The sequence below is a fragment of the Cygnus atratus genome, chromosome 23 (genome assembly GCF_013377495.2).
Source record: "Cygnus atratus isolate AKBS03 ecotype Queensland, Australia chromosome 23, CAtr_DNAZoo_HiC_assembly, whole genome shotgun sequence".
Classification (NCBI taxonomy): Eukaryota; Metazoa; Chordata; class Aves; order Anseriformes; family Anatidae; genus Cygnus; species Cygnus atratus.
This window is the reverse complement of record NC_066384.1, coordinates 2,236,989-2,264,952: the sequence shown is the minus strand read 5'-3', so window position 1 is coordinate 2,264,952 and position 27,964 is coordinate 2,236,989. Positions and strand designations below refer to the sequence as shown.

The 27,964-nt window shown below is 56.1% G+C and overlaps 1 protein-coding gene and 1 long non-coding RNA gene across 2 annotated transcripts; one reads left to right on the top strand and one right to left on the bottom strand.

Moving 5' to 3' along the window:
• The first annotated feature begins 256 nt into the window (after positions 1-256).
• LOC118255740 (uncharacterized) lies at positions 257-7,482 on the top strand. Its single transcript, XR_004781017.2, has 5 exons — positions 257-427; positions 1,568-1,679; positions 3,985-4,104; positions 6,985-7,122; positions 7,356-7,482. It is a non-coding gene; the product is annotated as an uncharacterized LOC118255740 (long non-coding RNA).
• TFAP2E (transcription factor AP-2 epsilon) lies at positions 3,372-25,105 on the bottom strand. Its single transcript, XM_035562112.2, has 7 exons — positions 25,079-25,105; positions 24,512-24,958; positions 24,120-24,171; positions 7,438-7,666; positions 7,069-7,187; positions 4,117-4,258; positions 3,372-3,704 (listed from the first exon to the last, which is right to left on the bottom strand). The coding sequence occupies exons 1-7, from the start codon at positions 25,103-25,105 to the stop codon at positions 3,416-3,418; spliced, it is 1,305 nt and encodes a 434-aa protein (XP_035418005.1). The 3' UTR covers positions 3,372-3,415.
• Between the last annotated feature and the right edge of the window lie 2,859 nt (positions 25,106-27,964).

Sequence of the window (27,964 nt, the reverse complement as noted above, 5' to 3'; positions counted from 1 at the left end):
AGCCTGAATCTATTTTTACTCCTTGACATAATCCTATGTCTTTTCCCACGATGATATTTGTAATCAGTGTGGGAATTTATACCAGGGTGGAGCCCTGAATTGTGTAAAAAGCCTTTCTCTCTTTTAGGATGGAAAGGCAAAGAACACGCCAGGGGATGGCTTTGTTTGACAGTGTCCCCAGGAGGGGAACTCCAGCACTAACATTTTACAAACAGAAATTGGACTGGCACAACCTCTAAAAGTTACGCTCTTCTCAGGTGTCTCTGTGGGCATAAAAAGTCCAAAATTTCTATTCTTTTGGGGAAGCGGAAGCCTCAATACCTTCAGAAAGGTGACCTCACATGACACGTCTCCACTGTCAGTCTTGAGCATCTGTGGCAGAATCACCAAGTGAATCCAAATCATCAAACTTCCTCACAATTACAAGGTAATTGGTGGCATCCCGGCCTTTCGGGCACCAGACTGTTAAACACCTCATAAAACATTCAGAAGACTTGCAGAACCCAAAGAGGAAAATGAGGAGGGAGGTATTTTTTCCACCCGATGGACATGGTATGTAATTACCTTAGGCATATCCTGATTCTCTGTCTGTATTGCTCATCACTGCTATGTCTAAGAATTACTTGATATTCAAAGAGTGCCCTAACCAAGTCAGGTTTTCATAACATGATTACATTATGAAACATTTCACTCCTGTATATTACAGTGTGCACACATACACTTTCATCATGTATTGGACTGCAGTTTGTGCTCTGATACCACGCACCACAGGATGCCTACAAATTGAATTATTTCAGGATAGTTATGCTAAGTAGCTCCATGCAGGGAAACCTGTATTCTAGCACAAAAGCACCTTGTTCTCCTTTATCGTAATCCACGTTTAAAATGGGTTATGATGCAGAACAGGCCACTCCTATTTTGGAATAATTTTATATAGGAATAGCTTTTGTGCTTTTGGCTCACACCCTGCATTAGCCAAAAGAGCTTTGAAGTGTAGACAAGCCTCTAATGTGTCTCTAGTATTTCCATTCTGCTCCCTGGCTCCTGCCTGTTCTTTGGCTCTTCCTTTGGGAAGGTCCAGAGCAAAACCAAACCTGCAGAGCCCGTCATTTAGGTCTTTGTTTTTATAAGCTTCATACCAAGGGACGTTTCCAATCTGATTCCCAATTTACGTGCATCCTTAAGTTTTTGAAAGGAGTATTTAGATGCAAGCTTCTGACTCAGCCATCTCCACAAATTATATTAGTACATAAAATGTTTCCTTTCACGCTTTGCTGAAAGGAAGGTCCCTCTGGAAGCCTGCCCTTTAGGACCATTTGGTTATTTCTCTATTATCATCTCTTCTTCTAAAACCACCCATCTTCCGTTTTGTCAAATGCCATTTACACGTCTGCTTCCATGGATTGCCATGGCTGCTTGCTTGTCTTCTGCTCATTTATTTAAGCCAGCTGCCTGTTTCATTTGTGTCTTGTCTCTAGTTTTATGTAGCCATGCCTGTCCCATACTGCTCTTGTCCTCTATAAGCAGCACAGCTCTGACCGATTTGATTTGCTCTTTCCTCCCGCAGGAGTCCGTTCCCATCTGCGATCGCCCTGGCTGCTTTTCTCCATGGCTTTACCAGTTGGGCTGGCCAGATCTGCGAGTGGCATTCGAGACAGAGGAATACTGTGCAAGCACAGGTATGTGATGCACTATCCATTTCCTGGCTTAGTAAACCTTTTCTAACAGTTCCCCTCATTTTATTTGTATTTTTAGCCTCCTGTGAGTATATGAGGTGGCTGTTTTTGCAGTCCTGCACATAATAACGCAACACACGTAGAAGCTAATTTAGAGAGCTTGATTGCATACAGATTAGGAGGGTTATTTTATCTTCTAATTTATCACTCACTTTCTTGATACTATGAGGCCCTTCTGCAGAGAGGTTTAGATTTGACTGTTCCGAGTAGTTCTGAAACATCTGCAAACTCATTGTTTCACTGCTCATCTCCAGCACTACCAGAGGCACCGGCCTGCTCAGCTGCTGTGACTTGTGAGGTCAGAGCATGAACGCCAGCTCCTGCCATTCTCTGAACTTTCTGTTTGTTGACTGCACAGATCAGTCAAATGTCAGCCATGGAACTGAAGGAAATAGTTTTGTTGATTTAAGAAATATCAAGTACAGCCACAGAGGCAGAAGGATCCTTGTTCACAAAGACGATGGAGGTGCTTTCTTCAAATAAAAAGAGGTTTATTAAGATAATGAGAATGACATTGTGGTGTGGGTGTTGTACATCTATTGCAGCATTAAGAGAAACAACAGCAAGTACAAAATCCTGCAGAACTTCTATAGTCATTATTATCACAGCCTATCTTGTCCATGCTACAGTTTTGTGTATCCAAAACTTCATTCCCATTTCTAATGGCAGAAAAACCAGAGACTTTCATCTTTCAAAAACAAAACAAAAACAAAACAAAATAAAACAAAACAAAAAAAAAGATTCAATTCGATATAAATAACTTGCACTGGACATCTTAAAACTTTCAGATTTAATTACACATAAATAAATATATACAGATTTAGAACAGTTCGGTTTGGCCTGGTTCAAGTTCTGCTCCTTGTGCTTTATTTATTATTATTATTATTATTATTATTATTAATTTTAGAAACTTCTGTGCTGTTATCTGTAGGTTGTGGAGTTGTAATAAGTCCCAGGTATGACTTAACCTGCTTTATCCCCTGCAGTAGCAGTTGGAAGCTCTCCGCGGTCGGTTCCTGCCCTGGGAAGGACCAGGGTGAGGTTTGTTCCTCCCCTCGTGGCACAGCTCAGGGCTCCACGGCCCTGGGAAACACACGTGGAGTCTGTCTGAAAACTGTAAACGAAGTCTGAAACTGCTTCAAATCCAAAGCAGTTCTGCTGGCAATTTTCTCCTGGCCTGGCTTTAGGGCTGGTGGGGAAATAGGAAGGTTTCCTCCGTGTTTGCCTGTTGAAACCAGCTGATAAATCCAGGTACAGCCAGCGACCCAACTCCCTGCCCTCTTCTACTCGTTCCTCTGCTTCTTGCACTGAGGAGGCCTCTTCTCGCTCTTCTCAGTTAGAACAAATTCCTGGAGCGTGTCAGGATTTCGTTATGGGCTTTCAAAAAAAAAAAAAAATTGCACATGACTTGGCTTCCTGCATCCACGATTTAAAGGAAAAAAAAAAAAGGCAAAAACCAAAAGCCATCAACCTGGCTTATTTTCTCATTCTCACTACGTCCATTAGAGTTGGTTTCTTCGTCTTAAATTCTTTAAATCTTTTCTCTCTTCTCTTTGCTTTACGAGTTTCATCCCGAGTTCAAATGTAGCAGTTCAGAAAAACTCTGCCCTGGGTCTTCGTCCCCCTGAGCAGCGTTTAACCTTCCTATTGCTCCCGGGGAAGGCTGAGGAGTCAGCGCGTTATTTCCGATGCTTCACTTCCTTTTCTGATGCTTTGGAGTCTCCAGCCGTGTGCCCGTTCCCTGTGCTGTTCATGAACATTTTATCCAGCCCCTTGAGGGACTCCACCAGGTAGTTCTGGAAGGCTGTGAGCGCCGCACAGATGGCAGGACCCCCAAAGCCGTGGGTTATCAAGCTGAAATGAGTCAAACAGCTCTGGACACCTGGCTCTAAGATGAGGGAGGGGCGGCTGTTCCCCAGCGGTGAGCGGTCCTGGGCTATCAAGTCTGCAAACTCTTTACAAATTTGCCTGAAAGAGAAAGGTCTGTGTTACTATAAATGCTGCTGGAAAGCTTGGTGTTTGCTGCTGGGTGTGTTTGGGGTTTCTTTTCCTGCTCCTTGCACAAGCAGCTTTCTGCTCCAGCCTGCAGAAGGCCCCTGAGTGCAGCCAGAGCTGGTGCAGCAGCTGCTGTTTCGAAGGGGCTCGTACAGCAGTGCCACAACATTCCCTGGGGTTAGGTTAACCTCTCCCATGTAGGAGCAAGCCCTTCAATCCGTGCTAATTATTCATCTTTCTGCACGTTCTTCAGGTGTGGCTGCGCACAGTTTATGAGGCCAGAAAAGGAAGCTTTCGGGGCAGAAGAGGAAGGTTTCGGGGCCAACGCCGCCCATCCCTTGCAGGCTGCGTGTACCTGCCACGCTGTGGTCGGGTGAGTACTCACTTGGTAGCCAGCAGCATGTTTTTCCTGGTGTGGAGCTCGGTGGGGTCGGAGTGCTGTCGGCACAGGTACTCTGCCGCTGCTTTGGCTGGGAACTCTGTTTCGCACACATAGCCGAAATCCCGGGCCAGGTGGACGGCTTCACCTACAAGCAGGACAGATTGACAAGGTGCGTCAACACCTGTGTGAAAGGGAACATTTTCTGTAGCAGCTTCAGACATTTCAGTGACGTGGCTCACGGGACTGCAGTGCTCTCCTTTCTCAATCACCACCCAAGAGCTCTCTCCACCTTTGGCTCTTGAGCTGGTGCAGAGACACCACTAAGAGTTTCTTGTACCCATCTGTAAAACACTGAGTCCATATGGGTCCGACTGAACCATCACCACCTCTAAACAGAAGCCGGTCCCTTCCTTTGGTAATTTAAAAGGCATCAAGCAGGTGGTGGCGGGCGTTGGGTCAGGATGTGTGACTCACTAAGCTGCTCTCCTCCAAAAGAAAGAACAGCAGAGGTGGTTCTGACTTGGCTGCTTCCCTAGCTGTATCTGTCTCTCCCCACTTCTTCCAAAATTTCCCGCTGGCCTCCCCAAACTGAGCAAATCATAGACTAGTCCTAGAGTTTTAGGCACGGGTTGGAGGGTGCAAAGCAACCTTAGCCCTGTTACTGCCAGAAAAAACAGGGATGTGAGGACGGAAGGAGACGAAGGAAGGTGTTTACGTCCTCCCACAGCAAGCAGGGCCCTCGGGCTGGGCGTGCAGGCAGCATATCCATCACCCCCTGGAAATGCCCACCCATTGATGAAATTGATCCATCTCCAGGCGTCCCCCTGGAAGTAATCAGAGCTGATGGCAATTGATCATGCCCAGCACCCGAAATCCTGGTCGGGCAGGCAGAGCTAATTTGACTTGCCCCCTGCTGCTCACACGTATTAGGCCATCCATCCTGATAACATTAACCTAGATCCTACCACAGCTTTCCCAGCTCCCAGAGCTGGCTCTGTGAAGCCATGTCACGAGGAAAGTGTCTGTGCTTTCTATATAGAGCTGATGCTTTCCACTTTCTCTCTTCTTCCAAAGAAGCAACGGATAAGGTAAACCTAGAGAATTGGAATTGCAGTTGTTCATATGTTAGAAGACAATCAAAACATACTGGCTGCTGAAAAACAGCTATCGTGACAATAAAAAAGGACTGTATGACCTCGTGGCGAGGGCCTGGCTTTATTTCCTCCCATGAGTGTGTGGGAATGGCTCAACGTTTTAAAGGCAATTCAGATGCTGGCTTACAGAGGCTTCAGCAGAGGGAACAAGCGGGCTTGGAGACAGGAGCCTGCAGCCTGCCTGAACACATGACTCTTTCTGAGAACTTGGGCATGCTTCTGAAGCTGAAATACAGCCTTACTGCCCATCCAGGCCTGTGCTGGAGCTACCTGATAGGGCAGATGCTCAAGAGAAGGGAAGAATTCCCAAAGGAAGCTGCACTTCTACCTGCGTGCAGCCCTTGTAGTGCTCCCTGGATTCCCAAGCCCCCACCCTCCCCCATCTATACGAACAGTTTTGGGTCTTCTGTGTAACAAAAAGTGTATTATTAGCACTCAAAAAACCCACCTAGTATTTTTTAAAAATGAACAGACGTTGGGAAAACAGAGGGGAGAAAATATTAAAGCAAGGCAGCAAACATCCAAGAGAAGGCAGTGCCTGATGCACAGAGGGACAAGCCAGTTTCTGTGTGCTGGGTAATGACAAAGCACTGACACCTTCCTCTGCATGAAACATCTCCCAGTACCATAACACTTACTTGCAGGAGGAAATTATATCCATCAAGCACACATGGCGCCACTCTTTTATTTACTATGAGCTGGTAAGCAGCAACCAAAACATCGGCAGCCACCTGAAATCAAAATGTACATTTCTTCCTTCCTTTCTTTCTTTCACTCTTTTCTTTCTTCTCTTTTAATGGAAATCAGCTTTTCATTCAGCACAAACCAACTGCCCTCAGTAACAACCTCCGCCTAATGAAGCGGGTCATTTAATTTGCTGGCAACAATGGAAATGATTTTCTATTCAGAAACTGCAGGCAGCTGCCTCCAACACGCTGGGCTCGAACACAATGGATTCCGAAGCTGGAAGGGAGTTGTAGCTGTCACTGCATTTGTTTGCGTCCCGTGCCCTTTTCTCCAAAGACGACATCGTCATTTCCATAGTGCGAAAAGTAGGAGGGGAGCAAACGAACAGGTGGCTCCGAACACCTCAAGCTGCACGGCACCTATAGCTGCTCTCAGCCCTTAATGCCATGTGCTGAGCTCAGCCACCACAAACTTTATCTTCACCTGCAAGACCCCGGAGCCGCGTGGCATCTCCTCTGTGTCTTGTTTGTCCCCTGCTGTGCCAGCAGAGGAGGGCCTGGCTCCCATATGGGGCATCTCTTAGGGGACACAAGGCAAGGACCTGTGCTGCGCAGCCCCAACAGAACAGGTCGGTGCTGCCCAGGGACTGCCCAGTCCTTGGGCACAATCACAGCACGCGATTTTGTGGCCCGAGAGGGCACGTGGTGCTACAGGACAACTGCCAGGCTGAAACCTCAGCAGCTTTATTCAAGCCTTTTTGTGTTTGGTTTCTGTGATCTTGACTAAGTTTTACCAAAACTAGTTCCCAGAAGTGGCTGGTAAATTTAGGCAGGGCCAAAAGGGAGCTTGCAGCTCTGATGTTCTGCCGAGCTCAGGTCCTGAGTGCCTTTTCCAGAATGGGCTATGACTGGTCCGACAGAAACGCTTCAGTTTCAGAGGACAGACGTGTTTGAATCAGCAGGGAGACTTCCACGGGGATATTTCCAGTTTCAGTCGCAGTTAGTGGTGACCACTGCATACTTTGTTTTAGGTGTTCTTGTTTGTGGAAAGCTGCAAATGAAGGGTGTTGAAGTTTCGGCACTCCCGTCTTACGAGGGAGCGAAGAGACTCTTACCTTCCACCAGCGAGGTCAGCAGGGTGACGTTTGCAGCTTTGCGCCTTCCTGCAGGTAGATTTAGTCCAATTTTCTCTAGCCTTTCCCTTAAACACCGACCCCCATTTTTTGATTTTGCCCTGAAAAGAAAGGAGGAAAAATAATTATGATGTAATTAAGGTTAAAATAACCGTAATTCCACTTTAAGCTTTTAGGTTTGCAGGGAAAGCAACAAAATCCTGTTCTCGGTAAGCCATACACCCACAATTTTTCTTCTCCACTAACATGGGATGTAAACCCCGGTGCAGGACACCGAGCTGGCTTCGGAGGCATCCCCTGCCCGCAGCAGGGAGCGTGCTGGGGAGCTCCCGGGAGCGCCGTGCCCCTTACCTGCGCAGGACCCCGCCGAGGAGGGAGGCGTTGAGACACTCGGGGGGCGAGAGCCGTCTCTGCACCTCCCCGACGGTCACCTTGTACTTGGAAGTGGAGCTGAGCAGGGAGAGGCGGCCAGGCACCGAGCAGAAGACCTCGTTGGGATTCGTCACCCCTCCGATCAGGCCGTCTTTGTTCATGGACAGGGTGGGGATGGTGGTGCCGTTCGCCTTCGAGGGGATGGGCACTGGGAGACAAGGAGGGGAGAGAAGGGGAGACGGGGGCTGAGATGCCGGAGCTCGCGAAGCAGCTCGGTGGCTGCTGGCAGCTTTCTAGCACCCAGCACGAGCGCTGCTAGCCGGAGGTGTAAGCGTGGCTGCCTGCGATAGCTCGGGTTCGTGTTCTCTTCAATGAAGGAAAAGAGAGGTGGGGTCGATGAAACCAAACTAAAAACGAAAAAGAATGGAAGAAGCCCAGGCTCTGCTCTCGCCTGCTTTCCCACGCCTCCCAGCTCTAGTGGAATTAAACCCGGGGTTTCGGGTTGGTCTCCTGGAAGACTAAGGTCTGCCCGCGGCATCGGGCTGCATCTGCTGCCCCGTGTCCCCTGGTGTGGGTGGCAGCAAAGCACTGGCCCTTTGCAGGAGTGCACGTGCCTCTCTCCTGGCCTGGGAAGCTGCTGTGGAGCACAAGCCCCCGCCTGCGTCCCTCCAGCCTGCGTCCGCAGGGCTCAGCTCCCACCTTCCTGCCCTGCAGAAAGCCGGGGCTGTGCCGGGAGGGCTGAGCGCCGTGCCTGCAAACACCTGCCTGTAGGAACAGGGGAAAGGCTTCAGCTTTGGGATTAGCCCCGCAACAAGCCGCAGCCCTAAACTCTCATCATGCCGGGCTGAAAGGAAGCTTGAGATGATCAAACACAATTAATCCAGCACAAACTTCCTTTTGCTCAATGGACAGCAGTCGGTTAGCAAAGAAGTTAGGCAGGCAGTGGTGAACGCAGCACCACACCGGGCCCTGGCATCACACCGGGCTGAAACGGGCACGGTTTTCCCATACGTCACCCCAGTGAGAAACGTTCTGAGACGCAGTAAAGGTTTATAGGTTCAAACTACGGCTGTCGCTTGTGCCAAATCTCTTCAGGCTTTCATGTTCTGAAATTAATCACCAATTTAACTCTGGAAAAAAAGCAGGTTTTTTCAAAGAATCCAAAGAGGACTGCAAATGCCGTCGCCCCAGATCATTTCAGCCCTGGCATTCCTTGTGGTGCCTTGGTAATGGAACAGCTCGCGTTCAAGTAACGCAGCAACGAATGCCAGGGTGAGATGCAAGTTTTATAAAGGAAATACACATGCCCAAAATGAAACAGAAAACCCGAAAACTAATTGGGAAGGCTACGTAGGCTGGACCTATTAGTGGACTCTTACAATCAGCATATTGTAAATAGAGCTCAACAACTTGTTAGCGTGGCAATAAAAAGCAGCACATGGTACATAAAAATGGCTAATGTTTTAGGGCTGAAAGATGAATGGAAATGAGCTAAGGTACGTTAAGTTCCCTCTAGCATGAAACTTGGGCAAAGTCAGGGGACTGAAGGGCAAGGTGCTGGAGTCGGTAACTGCGGTGCTGGCATGTGCCACGACTGGCTGGCTGAGGGATGTCAAGGGAAGAACAAACACAGGAACATCACCACGTGACGGAGGAAACCAGAGACATTTCCAGGAAGCAGCAACTTCAAAGTTTTCTCTCCCAGGCCCAGAACAGGTTATATTTGTCTCTAAATTACCCTTGAAACAAAAAGTCAGAGCATGTTTTACAAATATCCATGCAGTACTGCAAAGGCATGTGTCACGGCAGGGCCAGGCGCCCAGCACGTGTGGCTCCTGCTGCAGCGGGGCCGCCCTGCAACCGGACCCCTGGGGACCCCCGGGTTGCTTGCTGCGCCACGTGTTTTATCAGTGCCTGCAGTGCTCTGCGTCATTTATACACTCACACATTTGTGCATGCCTGGAATCATGCAGTGGTGTTATCCGAGCCTGCATGCATGGCCGGGGACCTGCGGACACACACCAGGGACCGAGCAGTCATGCAGGAGAAGGGCTCATGCTTCACCACGCGTGCCCATGAAATGCGGCAGCTGGGGAAGGAGGCAAACCTCGCTGGTGCCAGCAGCAAACACCCGAACCTACGGAAAACTGGCCCGGAGATCAGCCAGGTGGCACAGCGGGCACGTGCTGCGAGGGGGTGGCCGTGGGGACGGGACGGGGCGGTGGGTGCAGGCGGCACGGATGGGTGCCGGTGCCCAGCAGGGTGATGGCATGGGGACACGACACTTTGGAAATGTACTGGCCTTTTTGGGGATGACCCTATGGTCAAACACAAATCCCCCTGGAGAGCCGTAACCCAGAGCCCCCCCGTGGTGCAGGTGATGCCCCGAGCAGCTGCACCACCCTTGCTGTGTGCACCACGGAGCCCCGCGGGCACTGGCACCGAGGCGCCCGGACCAGACCGTGAGTATTGGCATCGCTCTTCTGCCTTGAGGCCAAGCTGAGAGCACGGCCCCATCACATTTGGCATGAGCATGCATGGATGGGACAAGGACAGAGCTGGCACCCTCGGCAGCACGGCACACCAAATGGCAAGGGGGAACGGGGCGGGTGGCAGCCCAGCATCACGCAGGCGTTAGCGGCAGTGCTGGAAACCGAGCCCGGCCTCTTGAGTCCTGTAACAGTGCTTCAGCCATTAGACAGTGTTGCCTCAACACAACAAGAATAAACATAGCCACGTTCGCCATTAATTATTAATTATTGTTATTTGGCCTCACCTGCTGTTTGCCTGGTCTGATCTGCAGCTTGTTTGCCCATAAACATGCTGCAGGAGGGAGACAAGCTACCATTAAAGCCTGACAGCTTTGTTTCCTTGGCTCTGGGGGAACCAAAATTGTCTCTTGTCATCTGAGTAAACCAAAAGTCCCCCTCGATCTTCAGTTGCTGCTTTCCCGTTCCCGCAAGCAGCAGGTGATCGGAGCACCTGAGCCAGCCTGCAGACAAGAAGGAAGCATGAGACCGGTGCAGGCGCAGCACCCGGCGCAGCGCCCGAGCGTGCCGGCCCCGGCGTCCTGCGGCTGCGGGCAGGAGCAGGGGACGCATCCAGCCCACGGCGGGTGCGTGCGGGCGGCTGAGCCCTGCGGGCAGCACCCCGGGGTGCCCGGCACGGCATCACACCGAGGTATCACCTAAGCTACGGTGCAAAGACAGACACGGCTGGGGCAGGGAGGGGTGCTCACCACTGTTTCTGGGCACCGCGCAGGCGGGATGCGGGTGGGAAGCGCTCGGTGCCGCCGTGTCCGAGCAGGGTCGCGGGGCAAGGCACAGAGCTGAGCCCCCCGGGTGCTTTGCAGGCGGCACAGCTGGGAGCAGAAATGTCGTGTTGGTGTCACCGCACTGGACGCCCCCTCTAACGTTTCCTGGGGCTGGGCCACGGAGATTCCTGCCCTTGGCTCCAGGGACATCGCCCTTCCCTCTGCTCCCCATCCCCACGTGTGACCGGTCCCCACGGCGGGCAGGTACCAGCTGCTGGCTCGGGCAGGCTCACGGCTGCAGAGGATGGAATTTGGGACAGAAACGTGCCCCAGAGGCTGCTCGGTCCTACAGGAATGGGCCCACACATCACACGCAGACCAGCAAGGGAGGACTTGGGTGCTCGTGCACAATCCGCGGGGGTGCCCAGGCGCTTGGCCCCCTCCAAGGGGCAGCTTGGGCGCAGCTGGGCCCACCCTGTCCCACGCCAGGAAGCTGTGACGGGCAGGACATATCATCGCTATTTCCTGGTTATGGGAATATCAGCTGCCTTGTCAGCTCCACGTGAGCTCTGCAGCCCGGTGACACACCGGTGACTGGAGGGTGAGGCAGGGGGCCCAAAGCTGGCAGCTGGACCCAGTGCTGGTGGCCTCTGCTCAGGGGCCTCGTGGCGAAGGCACAGCTGGACCTGGGACAGTGGCAGGGCAAGCAGCCGTGCGGGGCTGCTGGCAGGCTGGTTTTCAACAAAAAACGTTCGAATACGTTGGGTTTTTGATAAAATGAGCTGCTGACTTGCCAGGAGGGTTGTTGTAGCCCAGGGAGCTGGGGATGCTGGGGAAGAAACCTAGTCCCAGGGGTGAGTTACAGGACAGCCACAGGGACGTGTCTGCATGGGAGAAGGGGGGAAAAAATCCTTCTGCTCCCCAAAGCCCCTGGGTCATTGAGTCTGGGCTGCTGCCTTGTGCCCCCCTAAGCTTTGCTCGCCCTTTCCTGTAGCCACAGGGCTCTCCGCTCTCCATGGGAGAGTTTTTACTCTGCGTGTTGCTTAGCTCGGACTTAGGCTGTTCCTTCTAACCCAACAAATCCGAATGGTCTTGCCCCCTGCTGCTGAGCCTCAGCTCCTTACGCAGAGGGGAACTCAGCTGCTGGGTTCCCCCAGCAAAGCCTCAGCACCACACTTTGGCCCGGTGAGCGCCTGGTGCCAGGGACACTGCAGCCAGGCTGGGGAGCGACAGGGCTGCAAGGAAATGCTGCTGGGCTGCGCAGGAGCATCCCGGGGGATCCAAACAGGAGGGAAAAACTGAGTTTGAAACACAGCTGTTCTGACAGGGCCCTTTCCCCAAGACCTCAAAGAGTTTCCCACAGCTAATCCCCAGCCCAGCGCTGATACAGGACCTGCCGCTTGAGTCACTGCCTCGCTCCCGGTGCCTCGGTGAGCTGGCTAATTACTGCAGCCGGGGAAAACTGAGGCACAGAACAAGTTAAATCATTTACCAAAGAGCAGGCATACGAGCACGATCTGAATGCACGCATTTCTGGTCTGTGGGAATGCTTTTATAAGCAATCCGGGCTTTACAGCACTTCCTAAAAGTTGGGCAATAGCTACAGAAAGCTGATGAGGTATGTCCCCTGCTTCTGTAACACCAGAATCTCTTTAATGCCCTGAAATAACGCTGTATTTGTCACTGCATCCTCTTATCTCACGGTGCCCTTGCATTTTGAAGTCAGCTGTTGGGAACGTCCCAGTGCCAATAAAAGGTGTACAACTTCTTGCCGAACGTGGGAAGGAAAACGATCCTAATTTCTTCTGTGGATGGCCACAAGCAGCGTTCCCACGAGGCTCACCGTCTTGCTGCCTCCTTTCAGGTTGCAGGGGAGGTGCCACTCGCTGTGCATTGCGTGCACATCGCAGAGTGGCACCGGCCCTCCTGCAACTCCGCGGGTAGGCACGGCTTTGTCTTCCCTTTGAGCCCAAGCAGCTTCTGATCTCCTTTCGGAGAGGCTTTTTTGTGCTGACTCGGATCTAGTTTGCCTTTTAAGCACACCTTGGGCGTAGCAGGCAGCGGCGATGAAACTCGCACAGCTCAACTTGCTCTGGCGTGAAAACTCCTGATTCAGAGAGAGTGATTTCAGGATAGCTCCTGGTTTCCAAGCACACCAAAGGCTTCGTCCCTTCACTTGCTGGATGCCACCGCGCACTCGTCCTCCAGCCTCCTCTGCAGCCAGCAGAGGCCAGGAAGGCTGCAGCCAAGGAGTCTCTTTGTGGCGCCCACGGGTCACCTCCGCAGCTGGGGCTCCGCCACCTCCATCAGCAAAAAGGAGATACCAACATCTACCTGGGACGGACGCTGGGATACACAATTAACGCTGGCCAAGTGATCCCTGGATGAAGGATTCCTCCCGACGAGAAGCCCCTGGGTGGGAAATGCAGCCAGCAGGAGCTGGTCCGGTGCCGGAGCACAGGACGTGGTGATGCCTCTTGGAGTAGGGAGGCAAACCCTCTGACACAAGGCCCAGCAGCTCCAGGGATGTAATGGGGGGCCAGACCTTGCTTCTCTGGAGGCACTGGGCAGTGGGGTGCAAGGGGAGAGGCACCGGGGGCCTGGTGAGCACCCGGCTGTGAAGCTGCTGGGTGGGAAGGAGCCTGGCGCCTTCCAGCTCCGGCCGAGGTGTCCTGGGAGGAATTTTCTGACAGTTTCGGTCTGGTTTGCAGAGGTGGGTCCTGAGGCTTTCACGTTCCAGGCACAAAGAAGAAGGAGCGAAAGCAGCACGCTCGTCAGGGGCTTTTATCCAAGGAGCCGGAATTCCCTGCCTTTCCCTGGGGAGTTTCAGCACAGCCGGACCTGCAGCCTCATGCTCGGCTGCCTGCTCGCCCTTCTCCTTCCTGTCCGTATTCACAAGCTGTCTGAAACTACCTCCCGACTCCTGAAAACAGCCACTTTTACCTGCTGCTAGCCCCTTGCCACCCCATGCAGGGCCTCTGCCCATGGGGACATCACCAGCCCCGTGGCTGCTCCGTGCCCCTACACCGATGCTGACTGCGCCCCCGCCAGCTTTTTTGTTTTAAGGGAAAAGAGATTTTGCCTACAAAAAAAAAAAAAAAAGATGAAATACTGACTCATTTCCATTTGAGAAATGTGCTGCCTGCTTGCGAAATAATTTGTAAGCAGGAAAATTTGTGGCGCTTGGAAATCAAATTGCTTTTCGTGCTGTTATTTGCCCGGTTCCATTTCCAGCCGAAGCTCGGGGTGCTGCGAGGGGAAAAACAAGTCCAGAGGGAACATGCAAATCGCTGCCGTCTGACAAGGCTGTTTTCTTCCTTCCCTGGGTGCATTACAGGTAAATCCTCCTCCCGAATCCCTGGATGCTGGCGCTTTTGTTGCAACACCTCTTTTAAAAGCGGGAGCGTGCTGGAGCTTAGATCGCATTTTAAAGCGCTATCAGGTAACCCCCCGGGAGCCCACCTTGTAACTCAATTTCACATCTCCAGCCACCCCAAAAGCATCTCGGCACTGCAGGGCAGCTCCGTGCCAGGGACGCCAGGACCACACGAACCAATTTTGGCTGCTCCTCATTGCAGCTGCTGATGTTTTGCCTCCCTGCCTCTCGCTGGCGGCAGGCGAGCCACGGGCATCGGTGCCCGGGGATGGCACCGAGGGCTGAGCCCAGATTTCGGTGCCTGCGGCTCTGCCCGGCTCCACGCGGTGTGGGGAAGCCTCGGCTGGCTGGGAAGCTGCACTGGTGGGCAGCCCCTGATGAAAGGTGCTTCAGAAAAGGCACGGGGTTAGCGCCGTCTTTCAGGAAGAGCGTTCAGCGAACTAATCTAGCCTTAGTTTGAATGTCTCTGATGTAAATTATACAACCGAGATACATATATAAAGAAGTGGCTGCATGTGGGTGTGAGCCAGAGGCGACTGCTCCTGCCGTGGCTTTAAAAGCCCTGTTTCGGCGAGGAGGTGCTGCAGAGTTCAGCTTCTTCCATTTCCTGGTGCTTCAGCGCAGAGGTATTTATTGATGGTCCGGGGAAGGAGGTCAGTGCCATCAGCTATATTTCAACCCCGCAGTCTGTAATTATCCTTTCTTCCCAGAGGGGATTATACAGGTATTTTCTTTATCTTGAATGCACAACCTGAATCGAGTCCCCATGTCAAAGGGAGCCTCTCTAGGAAACGCTGTAATCGGCTCAAAGGCCTTTTCAAATGGAAGGATGGAAAGAATCTTGTTTTTTTATCTCGGGGCTTTGCAGATTGCTGAGCCCCGATAGGGAAATGGGTCTGGGACCCTCGAGAGGTGAGGGAGCAGAGGTGCAAGTCAGCAGCCCCAAACCATTCCCATGAGAAAGGTAATCAGGAGAGGTCCCATGCCTATGCAAAGCTCCCCCACTTAACATTTTGTTTCCAATGCAAATCAATACATTAAGTTATGAACTAAATTTTAAGGTGCCGTGTGATATTAACTGCGATTTTTCTCTCTGTTACAGCCGCTGAAGTGCCTGCTGTGTCTCACCGGGCACTTGTCTGTTTCTGGGGAGTTTCAGGCCGGATTGAGGAGGTTCAGCCTCCCTGGCGCTGGTTCAGCATCCCATTAAAGACAGTACCTGGTTATGTGTCTTTAAAGAAACAACCAATCCACAGAATAACCAAAATTATTCACACCTTTGCAAAAGCACCTTCAGGACTGGGGAGGGGATTAGTAACTGATTTACAATTAATTATTCCAGCTCTTGCATTTCCCTGCTTTACCATTTAGGCGTAACTCGACCTCAGATGCGCTTGTTCAGAATCTTTCACGAATTTGGGAACAGATCACGGTTTGTTGGGAGTGCCACAAGTTTCCCTGCTGGGCTTGGATTTAGGGACTGCGTCATGCTGTCGGGGGAGCCTCAATGAGCACCTGAGGAAGCAGCCTGGATAAAAACCTCGGGAAGCAGCATTAAAGATTAAAATGTCCTCCTAACTCATGAAATCCAAGTGCCCAAAGCTTCACAGAAATGAATGAAAAAGGATTTGGATGCTGCTTTTGAAAGTCAAAGCTCACTTGCAGATATTTTCTGCCCCTGTTTTCTGCTATTCACCAGCAGAAGTGCTCTGGCAGTGCCGTGCCCTGACCCCTCCTGCACCGCTGCACCTCTCCCTGCCACCTTTACGATGTGAAAAGTTAGTGCAGGGATTCAGATTATTTCACTTCCCCTCCCAATTCAGTATTTTTTTCTGAATTTGCAGCTAAGCTCTTTCCCATCTGAGCAAGAATAATAACAGCTATTTAAAATTCGGTTCAATTATTAATTGCTCTGGACAGATCTAAGACTCTCTGCCTCTTTTCGTATAGAAAAAGCGCGTTTCACATCACGGAAATTACACAGGTATCGGGTAGGCAGGAAAAAGAACCGGGAGGCTGGAGAGCTGTAGGATTTAGGTAAAAGGAACTGGAAATCTGCACGGCTCCATGCAGCCGACGAGGAAAGTTTCTCATCAAAGTCGCCCCAGCAGCGAACGCTCCCGCCTGCGCCCACTGCACCGCTCTGCCCCGTAGCGTTCGGCATCACAGGTTTATTCATTTAGCAGCACAAACTCCCATTACATTTTGGCAACCGGTATATGGGATCTTTATGTGTTTAAACAGTATAATCCATTTTACAGTAACATGCTTGAGAGGTTTTCCCTGTATTCCCTATAGGAGCGCCTGAATTTGTGTGGCTTGGATCTACATAATCTAAAAAGGGAGAACAAAGATGCTGTGTCTCTTGCAAACGGCGGTGGATCCTGCGTAAGCCATGGTAATGTTGCTATCAATTTGTTAAAATGTATTTAGATTATTGAGGGGCATAAGACCCTTCAGCAAAGATTAGACATGAATAATAATAGAAAAATACTTCTCACACGGAACTCGCTGCCAATCCGCGGAGCATTTGGGGAGGTTTCTGTTCGATTCCCAGACCGCAGCAGCGCACATAGGTCAGTTCACCTGCCCTTTTGGAGTCACCGGCTCGCCTGGGGAGAGCTCTTGGGGGAGACACCACTTCTTGGCGTCGCAGTGAAGCTGCTTTTACCTGCCCTGCTCAGGGATGCCCTGGGGCTGTAAAGCCATGCACTGGTGGCAGGTCGGGCCAAGTGGCCGCACTGCAGCAACCCCGCTCCCGGGTGCCAGGACGCGGCGTGGGGACGCGCGTGTCCAGAACCTTCTGCAGCAGCACGGGGACTGCGGCGGTGCCAGGGAGACCCGGGGGAAGGAGCAACACCAGAATCCTCCTAAAGGGAAAACAGCTCCGGCCAGCCACAGAAACGGCAGCAGGAGGAATCGAGCTGGCCATTGGGACGGCACACATCCATACCCAGGCTACTGCGGTGCAGCCTTACGGTGTCTGCAAACCCTCTGATGTTTCTCCAACGATTGCCCCAACGCCTTGCTAGCCTGGATCTTCTGCTTGAGCTGGGTGCTTGGAGCAACCTGGACACCTTTGCTCAGATCCCCCGCTCGCGCCCCATCAACCCCAAGACTTCAGCCTGTCCCAGTGCGCGCTCCAGGGATGCGCCGTCCCCACGCAGCCGCCTCGCCGGGGACACTGCCGGGGACACGGCTCCCGTCCGACCAGTCCGGAGGGAACCGGGCCTGACCCGACCCCTCGCTGCCTGGCGCCTCGGCACTCGGGTGACTGATGCCAGATAAATGCCTGAGATAGAGGGCGGGGAGCCTCGGCCCCGCTGGAATCCCAAGCACGCACCGCGGACACTGTGGGAGCTGGGGAAGGTGAACCCGCACGCTGCTCCCCTCGTCCAGCTCCGGAGCCACTGGCACAACTGAACGCTGCTGTATTTGATTGAGAGTGGTTTGGGATCATTTCTAGCAATTCTTCCCCATTCCCTACTGCTTCTCTGCTCTTCTCCTGTAAGCCCCAACACTTAACCTCTCTCTGAACCAAAGGCGATACCTGGACGGGGCAGAACTGAGCATGGAACAGGGCACGGAGCCGAGAGCCGAGCATGCAGCAGCTCCAAGCATTATATCCACACTTGCTAATTAGTTCCTCCATTAAGAATTAAAATAAACAAACAAATGGAAGGACAGCAAGAATGAGTAATTCCCTAGGATCACACAGGAAAGGGTGGGATGATTTAGTGGTTACGGCACTAGTCTGGGACTTCAGAGAACCTCGTTTAGGCTCTTTAACTAATTAAGACAGATTGCGTGCATTTTTTTTCCTGAGATCACATATCTCGGAACATTACTAAACAGGGAGGAATGGGCTGCCTCTGCCTCTGCCTCTGCTCCACCGCGGTCGCAGCGTGACCCTGGGCACGTCCCCGGCTGGCGGCGCAGAGCTGATCCCCGTGGGCTTGTGCCACCGTGGGCCTGTCCCACCGTGCCCCGTGGGCCGGTGTCCCGTGGGTGCTGGCCAGGCGCGTGCCTCCTGCACAGCCCCGGCTGCAGGCCGAGGATCTCGGCGCCGCCTCCTTCGTGGGGTGTGCGTCACCGGGCCTGGCTTCCCGGCCAAGCAGAGCCCGGGCGGTGGCTTTTTGGAGCACGTTGCGAGCTGGAGGCATCTGCACCATAGCTGGAGGGCCACAGGAATGGGAGCTGCTGAGCTCAGCAGCCAAAATGGGTGCTGGGGGGTCTTTGCCTGCCCCCCCTGGATTCTCGCTGCTGGGGAACAAGGGGGATACCCTGCTGTGGCCTCAGGCAGCGTGCACAGCAGGCAGGAAGAGAAGATCTGCAGGGTGAGATGAGCAGAAAGGGCTGGATTGCAATACTTGGGGGTGCTGGGCACAAACCAGAGCACAGGAAGAGGTCACCTTGGTCTTGGCCAGGACCAGTGACTTGAGCGAGGAGCAGAAAAAAACTTGATATTGCACTAAAATGCCCCCGGGGAAGACCTTCCCAGAGGCACCGAGTTTTCCCCAGCGAAGCAGCTGGTGACTGACCGCGTCCCTGCCCACAAGCAGCTCACGCGTGACCGGCTGCCGCCGTGTGCCACCGGCTCCCAAGGGCCCCTTGGCCCCCGAGCACACCCGGCGGCTGCGCCCTGCCCACCCCGACGAGCAGGGGCTGCGGCACCCGAGCTCAAGGCAAGCACCCGGGCTGCCAAAATATCCCACAGCCCCCACAGCCGAGGCGTGCAGGAATCGCTCCTCCAGGGCCAGCCCAGCCCGGCGCCGTCCCGTGGGGAAACCGCACCTGGAGTCCGGCTCCTGTTGGTTTGACTCCCCAGCCACAAGCCAAAAAAGCAACCCAAGCTGGCTTTTCTGAACCTACCCTTTCAGAGCTGCTTTTTACTTCTAACAAAGAAAAAAAAAATCATTTAGAAGCATCTAATTAAACAGTAAGTCATGACAAGGTACATGAAACTTGGAGATAACGCATGCCTGGGAGGCACCGGGAAGGTTGAGACAAAGCCCAGCGCCTTCACCGGTACCCGAGCGTGTTATCTCGCATGAACACACACCTGGTTTTATCCTGGTGCAATTATGGGACATTAAAAATATAATTTTAATGGAGGAACGGTGATCTGGCCGCAGTTCAGAGTGAAAACTTTCTTTCAAGTCTCTCTGTTTGATTAGCTGGGGCTCCTGCAGCGCGCGCATGTGTGCGCGAGGGAGCAGTGCCTGCGTCTGGGGGTGCGGTGGCGTTTTGATGAGCACCGCATCGCGCCGGCTGCGCAAGGGCTTGTCGAAACTTTAAAGCCTTTGCGAGCGGAGCTGAGGAAGGCAGCAAAGCCTCCTTCAAGCCCCGGCTTGTCCCGGGTGAGCCCCTTTTCCCACTCAGGCCAACTCCCCCAGCAGATAAAGCTGCGGCGAGCAGGAGAGCTCTGCCAGCTCGGCGGGAGAAGCCCGAGCTCAGCACCGTACGTCTGACTGCCGTCCAAGCACCTCCGCCCACGCTTTGTGGACAGTCTTATAAAAGACGAGTCTTTGCAGCCCCAGGTGTTTTATAGGATGACCTCATTTATTACCTTTCTCATCGCAGGAAATGATGTTTATCTGATCTGCTGCAAGTATCGTTCTTTGGGGAGGTTTTTTTTTTTTTTCCCCCCCTGCCACATCTGGCTTCACGCGACATTTCTTACAGCTCGGTTCTCCTCCACACCGAAGCGGAGGAGAAGCAGCATCGGTCCCACCAGTCCCGAGCCCACGCCAGACCCCATCCCTCCGGCAGCCCCACGGCGAGACCTGGCTTCAAAACCTGGCTCTCGCATGCCGTGGCGAGTGGATCGAAGGAGCTCAGCCTTAGTCTCCCTCCTCTGCTGCATTCTTTAGGAGTGACAGCCACTTCTTGCAGTATTTCTAAATGTGGGCTCGGAGCACTCCGAGGCATAGCTTTCCGTCTGTCCGTCCAGCATCCAGCCAAACAGGTCCGCATTCCTGAGCAGAAACGCTAGCACTGCCACTCCGGAGCAGCTAAAAAGCCTCGGATGGAAATTTAAACGAGTCACAAACACGAGGGAGAGCGCGGCGGCCAAACCCTGCTGCTTCAAAGAGAAGCCAGAGGAGCCGGGTCCCCATCGGCCAGGCAGCACCCCTGGGTGCCCGCACGCGCCCGTGCTGGCTGCACCCTGCTCTGGTGGTGCTCCAGGAGCAGCTTCCCCGCGAGCAGGGTGCAGGGCCCTGGGGATTTCTCTGCTCCCACTGCTCACAGGGCCCCGTCTCGCCCCGGACCACCGGCCTCCATGCGCTGGCACCATCGCCAGCAGGACCCCGGGTGCGCTTTGCTGCTGGGGAGAGGGATTTTTATTTTCCTTCCCAAAAGGAGGCTCTTCTGCTGAGCCTGGAAGGATGTCAAAGCGATGAAATCCCTCTTTATTTTATGACCAAGCTGCGGGGTTGTGTTCTGTTTTTTTTTTTCGCTAAGAAGCGCAATGGCGTAATGCTTGATTTCATAAATGGAAAATCCCGCTCTGCTCTCTCAGACCAGGGCAGAAGCCGCACCAGGAGCTCCGGCGGTGGCTGGGGGCTTGCGGGCGGGTTCTCCTGTGCTGCAGTTTGTCTGTGGGATTTTGCACCGGGACGTGAGCAGCTGGCCCGGGCCTCTAACCACAGGGGCAGCAGGTGAACGCAGCAGAAAACGCCTCCAGCAGCCGGAGCCTGCAGCAGCCGCAGCCCCAGACCAAACTTTTTCCGAGCTCGTTATAATGTTTTCAAGCCTAGTATAGTCCTGGTCTTACATAAATGCTTAGGGGGGGGAAGGAAAACCAAACCAAACCAACACCCACCCAAAAAAAAAAAAAAAAAAAAAAAACACAGAAAAACATTTCTGAAATACTTTTTAAAAAGAGGGAGAACAAACAAACGCGTACACAAAATCACAAAATCTCTGCCGCCCTGTGCAGGATTTTACCCAATTAATTCCCAAACAAAACCATGGGTTTCCCGTTTGCCGTCCCAGTCCTGGGGGCAGCTCACCCCATATTTTTTAGGATCCTGAAGCCCCCGCTGCAGGGCTCCTGGCCCAGTGGTCACGTTTGGTTTCTGCCAGCGTCGCCAGATCTCCCCCCGCGCCCCCTGCCCGCTGCAGGAGGCCAGGGGGCACAAATCGGGTCCCCGGGCACCGAGCGCTCCCCGCTCGCCCACGGGCACTGCCACAGGGGCTGCAGGGACCGGGGGCAGGTGGGGGGGGGGCATTTCGTTGAAGCGGGACCACGGCATCTCAGCAGCTCATTATGGCGAGATTTATCTGTTTGCACACGCACGGCTTTAGGTCGGGTTTCTGTCCCAGGGCCGTACGGGGAGGAATTCAAGGATTAAGCAGCCCCGGTTGCGGGATTTGAGATCTCAGCATAATTTATGATAAAAACGTCCTTTTTTTCCACCGTTCCCCCAGCTTGGGACGGGGAGAGGCGTACCGAGAGGTGCCCACTGCCCTCCCTGCCTGCCCGGCTGCGAGGCTCGGGCTTTGCCCCTGATTTATTTTATTTTATTTTTTTAATTTATTTATTTTTTTCCCAGGGGGCAATTCCCGACAGCCACGGTGCCCGAGGCCGCAGCTCGGGGCAGACTCAGCCAGCCCAAACGGCCCCGCTCTTAGCTCAAAATTAAATTAAAGAAATCAGGCTGAGGATTAATTAATCCTCCCGCTCCGAGCACGGGGCAGCGGCGTTCGCAGCTCCTGAGCACGGCTCCTGCGCGCAGCAGTGCCCTGGAAAACGGAGCAAAACCCCCGGTCCTGGGGGGGCCCCGAGGCGCTCAGCACCACTCCCGACCCCTCCCTGTCCCCCTCCCGGCTGCAGCTGCCGTTATTCCCGAGCTTTCCTTCGGGCTCCGCACTCCGGTTTTCGGGACATTGCTTCCAGAGCAGCCCGGCCGGGAAAGGGGGGGCGCAGACATCGAAATTTCGGCCGGGGGAGGCACGGGGAGGCCGGGAAGGGCTCGCTCCGGGGGAGCCGGGGAGCGTGGTCCCGGGCACCGGCGCAGGATGCGGCCCCGGGCAGCCCCAGCGCTGCCCCGCACCGGGCCGGGGGGCCCCGCGCTGCCGCCCCGCTGCGGGACCCCCCCCGCTCGCCGCCGCCCCCCCAACTCCGCCGGGGTCGCAGCTGGAGGCTGCGGGGAAAAGGAGCCGGGATCCCAAAAAATAATTCGCTTTTTGATGCTCTGAGCTCCCGGGGAGAGACGGGGAAACCCCGGCGGGACATGGCCCCAAGGCTGCAGCCGAAATCTGATTGTTCTCCAAAACGCACTTTATATTTTGATTCAAACACAGCAGGCAAAATAAAATAATAATAATTTAAAAAAAAAAAAAAAAAAGAAAGGAAAGACCGGGAAAGGCGAAGTGTCCGTAGGCACAGAGGCTGCAGACGGTTTGTACCACAACGCCCTGCTTTTCAGCCAGGGCTATTTTCTATTTTCTATTTTCTTTTTGTTTGGTTGGTTGTTTGGTTTTTTGTTTCGAAAGAGGGAGCCTACAGGACCTTTAGGTACAAATCTGCCACAACAGATTCTCCCACAACAACAATTCCTCCCGACGGAAGACGGAAAATTTCTAATTAATCACACATTTTGAAAAACGGAGGGGAAAAAAAAAAAAATAAACCAAGACTATAATTTCACCCGGACCCGCAGCCAAAGGCTCCCACTGAAACGCGTTTCGAAAAGGGAATTTAATGCTGCCCGCACCCCAAAAAGCAGCCGCCCGGCGAGCGCTCCGGCGGCACGGCAGAGCACGCTGCAGCTTGTTGCGACCATCCCTCCTGCGAGGAGATTTGATGAAATGCCTCTCGTGTGCTCTAATTAAAGCGCAAATAATTACCGCCCTGAACGCTCCGCCGAAACGCCGTGTGACGGAGCCGGGCGCACGGACCGGCAATTCTCACCGAAACGGGGCCGGAACGCACCGGGAGCGCTTCTCCCCCCCGTCCCAGGCCGGTCCCGGGGAATCAGCAGGCACCGGGCAAGGGGAAACGTCCCCGAGCCGAGCCGAGCCGAGCCGGGCCGGGTCTCCCTACCCCGGGCCACTCGCCCCCGGCACCCGGCGACCCCGCACCGCACCGGGGCGAGCGGCTGCGGCTCCGTTTGCCCGCCCGTGGTCGGGTCCTGAGCGGGGGGGCAGCCGCTGAACCCGTCCCTTCCACCCCCCTAATTTTGTAAAAAAATCCCCGAGAGCGGCTCCCGATTGCTTTGCACCACTTATTTGCCCTGCCCGTTTCGCTTGCCGCACAAATCGCTCGTGTCCCCCTCCCGCTCCCAACAACGCCCCGATGGGATTTTTGTTAGAAAATAAAATATATTGGGCGGAGAAGAGCTTATAAAATATATTTGGTGGAGGGGAGCTGATTCCCAGCGCGGGGCTTCGCGTGGAAGCGGAGGGGCTGCGGAACACGTCGGGGAGAAGCGGCGATAAATTCGGGGAGGCTGGCACCGGGGGGGCCCTGCCCGCGGCTTCGCTTCCCCGCTCCGGTCCCGGAGCCTCGGCAGCACAAAACCATCCTCGGCCCCGTTTTGTCCTTCCCGGGCCGAGCCCCGCTCCGCCGTGCCCGCGCTGCGCGGCCCCGGGGCGCCGAGCCCGGGAGCTGCCGTCGAGCCCCGCCGGGGCGGCCCCGGGGCTTCCCCCGCCAACCACCCGCGGCCCCCCGGGGCTCTCCCGTAGCCGGGGCCGCCCGGCCGAGCCCCTCGGTCCCCCGGTACCGGGAAGGAGCAGCGGGCCCGGTTCGGCCCGACGGAGCGCGGCTGGTCCCGGACAAACGGACAGAGCCACCCGCCGAGCCCCGCCGCTTTCGTTTCGCCCCCGCCGAGGCTCCGAGCGGCACCGGAGCCGGGCACACGGCAGGGACCCCGCGCCCGTTCCTCGCCGCCCCGGAGCTGCCCGGTCCCGGCTGAGCCCCGCTCGGCACCGACCCGGGGGAAAAAAAAAAACCCGACGTGGGGGAGCCCCGAGGGCAGGAGCCGGGCCCGGGGGCCGCGTCCCGCGGTGCCGCCGCGCTCTTACCTTTCTTGATCACGGACTGATCGAGCAGGTTCATGCCGCCGTCGTCCACGGCCTGAAAGCACCAAAGCCAGAGCCGTCAGCCGGGGGAGAGCGGCGGGGCCCGGTGCTCCCGGTGCTCCCGGTGCTCCCAGTGCTCCCGGTGCTCCCGGTGCCGGCGGCGAGCAGGAACCGCTGGGACACGGACGGGCGGCCCCGGGAGCGGAGCGGAGCCGCGGCCTCAGCCTCTCCATCGCGGCGTCCCGGTGGCCGCCCCTTCCCGGTAACGGGGCGCCCCGGGGGGACGAACGCCCCGCGGCACCCCAAAGCACCCCGCGCCCCCCCTCACCCCAAACCACCCCGGCCTCCCCCCCCCCCCCCCCCCCCGCCCGGCCTTCCCCCGGTCGCCCCGGTACCTGGATGTCCTCGAGGCCGTGGTGGCCGAGGCCGTGGAGGCCCAGCGGGCCGTCGGGGAGGCCGTGGCCGCCGTCGGGGAGGCCGTGGAGCAGGCGGGGCACGGCGGGGTACTCGCGGCGGGGGTCGAGCCCCAGGGCCCGGTGGGTCTGAGCCAGCAGCCCGGCGTCGTCCTGCCGGGAGCGCTGGGGGGGCCAGGCGGGCTGCTGGTGCTGGTGCAGGGGGCTGAGAGCCGCGTAGGGGTCGGCGAGGTGCGGGTAGCCGGGCTCCTGGCCCTGCGGGTAGGGCAGCGGCGGCTGCGGGTACGGCGGGGGGAAATAGGGCGGCTGGAAGTCGGCGGCGGGCGTGTGGCAGAGCGGCGGAGCCGAGCCGTAGGGAGCTTGGTTGAGAGCGGGGAGCTGCGGCAGGCGGGCCCCGGCCGGTGCCCCGGGGAGCCCCTCGGCGCGGTCCTGCGGCGGCGGAGACAGCGGCGGTGAGGCCGGCGCCGACCCCCCCCGTCGGGTGCGGACCCCCACCCCCGGCCCCGGCTCCCAACCCCAACCCCGGTGGCGGCCCCGTCCCGCACTCACCATGCCCGGGTAGCTGTGCACCAGCATCTGTGCTGGCCCGCGGCGAGCCCCGGGCGGGCCGGGCCCCGGGGGCGCCCCCGTCTCCGCCCCTCTTTTACCCCGCCGGAGCGGCGGCTCCCATCGCCCGCCCGCTCCTCTGCGCCGGCCCCGACTCCATGCACGCCAGTTATAGCGGCGGGGGCGCGCCCGGCGCGCCGGGGGCGCGCGTCAGCGAGCGGGGCCGGGGACGCGCCGCCCGCTCCCGAGGGGCCCCGACGGCTCCCGACGGGCGGAGGGGGCGAGGGGCGGCCGGGGCTGCTCCAGCGCCGTCGGGCGGCCCCGGGGACGCGGCTCCCGTGTCCCCCCCTCCTCTGGGTCACCCCCCCCTAAGGTCCCCCCCACCGCCCCCCCCGGGCTCCCCCCGACGTCCCCTGCGAGCCCCCTCGGGGAGCGCCCCCGGGCCGGAGCGGGACCGAGCCCCGAGGGCCGGGGGGGTGCTGGGGGTGAGGGCAGGCGGCTGCGCTTTATTAGCCCGAGCGCGGTGTTAGGGCCTCGGTGAGACAGCGGCCGGGCCTCCGGTGGAGGCCGGGACCTCCGCCCGACGGCAGGGCCCGGGGCCGGTGCCGCCGGGAGAGAGCCCGGGGCTCCCCGCGGGGCGCTTCCCTCGCCTGCCCGGCGGGGACCGGGGAGCCCCAGCGAGGGCCTTGGGCGAGGGAGAAAAGTCTGGGGGCGCCCCGGGCCTGGCTCCTGCCCGAGGGGACGGGAGGGAGGGAAGGGAGGGAGCCGCGGTGCGACAGAGCGAGGGAAAACCGGGGAGCAACGACAGCAGCGTGCGCCCCCTCTTCCGTCCCTCCCCTCCGTCCTCCTTCCCTCTTTCTCTTCATCCCTCCCTCTTCCTCCCCATCCCTCCCTCTTCCTCTTCATCCCTCCCTCCTTCTCTCCATCCCTCCCCATCCCTCCCCATCCCTCCCTCCTCCTCCATTCGGGCCCTCCCTGCGGTGCAGGGCGAGGCAGGAGCAGAGCATCGGGTCCCCGCGCAGGGCACCAGGCACCAGGCACCGAGCACCACGGCAGATGCCCTGTCCGCAGCAGAGCCCAACCCCCATCGATGCACACACACCGGTGACACGCACGGGGCACGCACACGCAGACCCTGATGCGCTGGGGCACACGTGCGGTGTTGCACACCAACCCGCGCTGGTGCACACTCGCCCTTGCACACACCCCACGCGTGGCACACGCTCGCACACCCCCGGCGACACGCGGCGGCTCCGTGGCAGGGCCCTGCTCCCGCTGCCCCTGTCCCCGCCGTCCTCACCGTGCCACCCTCCGTGGGCCCCGGCCACCCTTCTCCGTGCTGGAGTTTCCATTCGTGGCAGCGTGTAATTTGTGTGCAGGCAGAGAACAAACACTTTACCCTAAACTGTAACACACTGTGATGTGTGATAGACATTAACAAACACAATCCCACATTACATTTAATTTAATTCCACTCTTCCTGCCCCGAGCTACAGCTCCCTTCATTTTCATTTTTGCCTCTGAATTCCCACAACTCAGACCTCTTTGATTTCCAGGTTTAATTAACAATGCTCATTAAATGAATTTTTATTCATTTCTTTTAATATTACCCTGCCACCTGTCTTTAGGAGGCAGAGGCTGATCATTTATTCTAATTTATTTCTATTAAAGATGGCATTTAGGGGAGGGAGGAGGGCCGTGCAGGGGTGTAAGGGGCTGATCTGTTCCAATCTCCTCATCCCCCCTCGAACGCTTTTCAGGGACGCCGCTCCTGAAAGTTCGTGTTTATTCTCCGCCAGATCCATTTCATTTGCTAGGAAAAATTGGATTGGACATGCCGTGTTTTGCAGCTATGTTCCAGTTCATTCTTAAAGTCCCTCGCTTGTCTAGCCCACACAAAGCCGATCCTTTCTTCATCTCAAAGAGGTGAAACGGTGCAAAGCCCTTGCGCTGCGCGCAGCGAGCCGGCCTGCCCGCGGCAGCTCGGGGGGAAGCCGTGCTTCCACCCAAAAATGAGGCAGAGCAAAGGAAAGCTGCAAAACTGACGGATGAAGGGAGGGAAAACCAGCAGGAAAAGCTGCCCTGATGCCTCTCGGTGAGCTCGGTGGCTCGGCACCGCGGTGGCACCGGTGGCCCCAATCCTGGCCGCCCCAGCCCTGCACCCTTACGGTGGCTTTCTGGGGGCAGAAGGCAGCCTGGGAAGCACCGGTGGCGATGCCAAAATGTTGTCACCTGCTGTCCCAAGGTCCCTGGTGGGGCTGCTGGTGCCATGCACGCCCTGTCCCAGCAGCTGCCTGGTGGCGTTGCTGGCTCAGCGCGGCCGCAGCAACTGCTGGGGGTTCTCCAAGCGCCCCGCGACCACGCGCAGCTCCCACTGCTCTCTGCTCCTCGGCCTCCGCGCTTAAAGACCACGTGCACGTCCAGGCGGGCTCACGTTTCGCTCTGCTCGGTGTCCTCCATAATTGCTAAGAGGGACGTGACCCAGGTGGAGACCTGTCCCCTCTGCCCCCCGGCTACGGGGAGCTTTTGCCACCAGCCTGGGCCCCGTTCCCAGCCCCAAGGGCCCACTTGTTGCGTTTGCACCCAAGCCAGAAAACTCTGAAAAACTGGTTTTGTGACAAGGGTCCCGGTTCTCCTTCCCAGGCAGATCAAGGTGTGCTTCCAGGAGTGTGCAAGGGGCTTGAGGGAGCCACCTTTGCTTTCAGGGTCAACAGTTAAAAAAAAAAAAAAAAACATGCCAAAACAGGGTGCTAGGGGCACAGGAACAGAAATATGTGCTCACATCTCACTGCCCCAGCCAAAGCCGAACTGGTTCTTCCCCAAAATCTGGCTCCCATTTTCAGCTCAGAGAAATGTGGGCTGCTCCTGCCCTTTCCTACATCCCCTCCC

Coding starts and splice junctions, on each gene's coding strand:
- TFAP2E (XM_035562112.2), bottom strand. CDS start 25,105: ATGCTGGTGCACAGCTACCCGGGCATG. Junction 7,188..7,437: donor CTCGGCGGGGTCCTGCGCAG/GTAAGGGGCACG, acceptor CTTTCTTTTCAG/GGCAAAATCAAAAAATGGGG. Junction 4,259..7,068: donor GCTGACCTCGCTGGTGGAAG/GTAAGAGTCTCT, acceptor TCCTGCTTGTAG/GTGAAGCCGTCCACCTGGCC.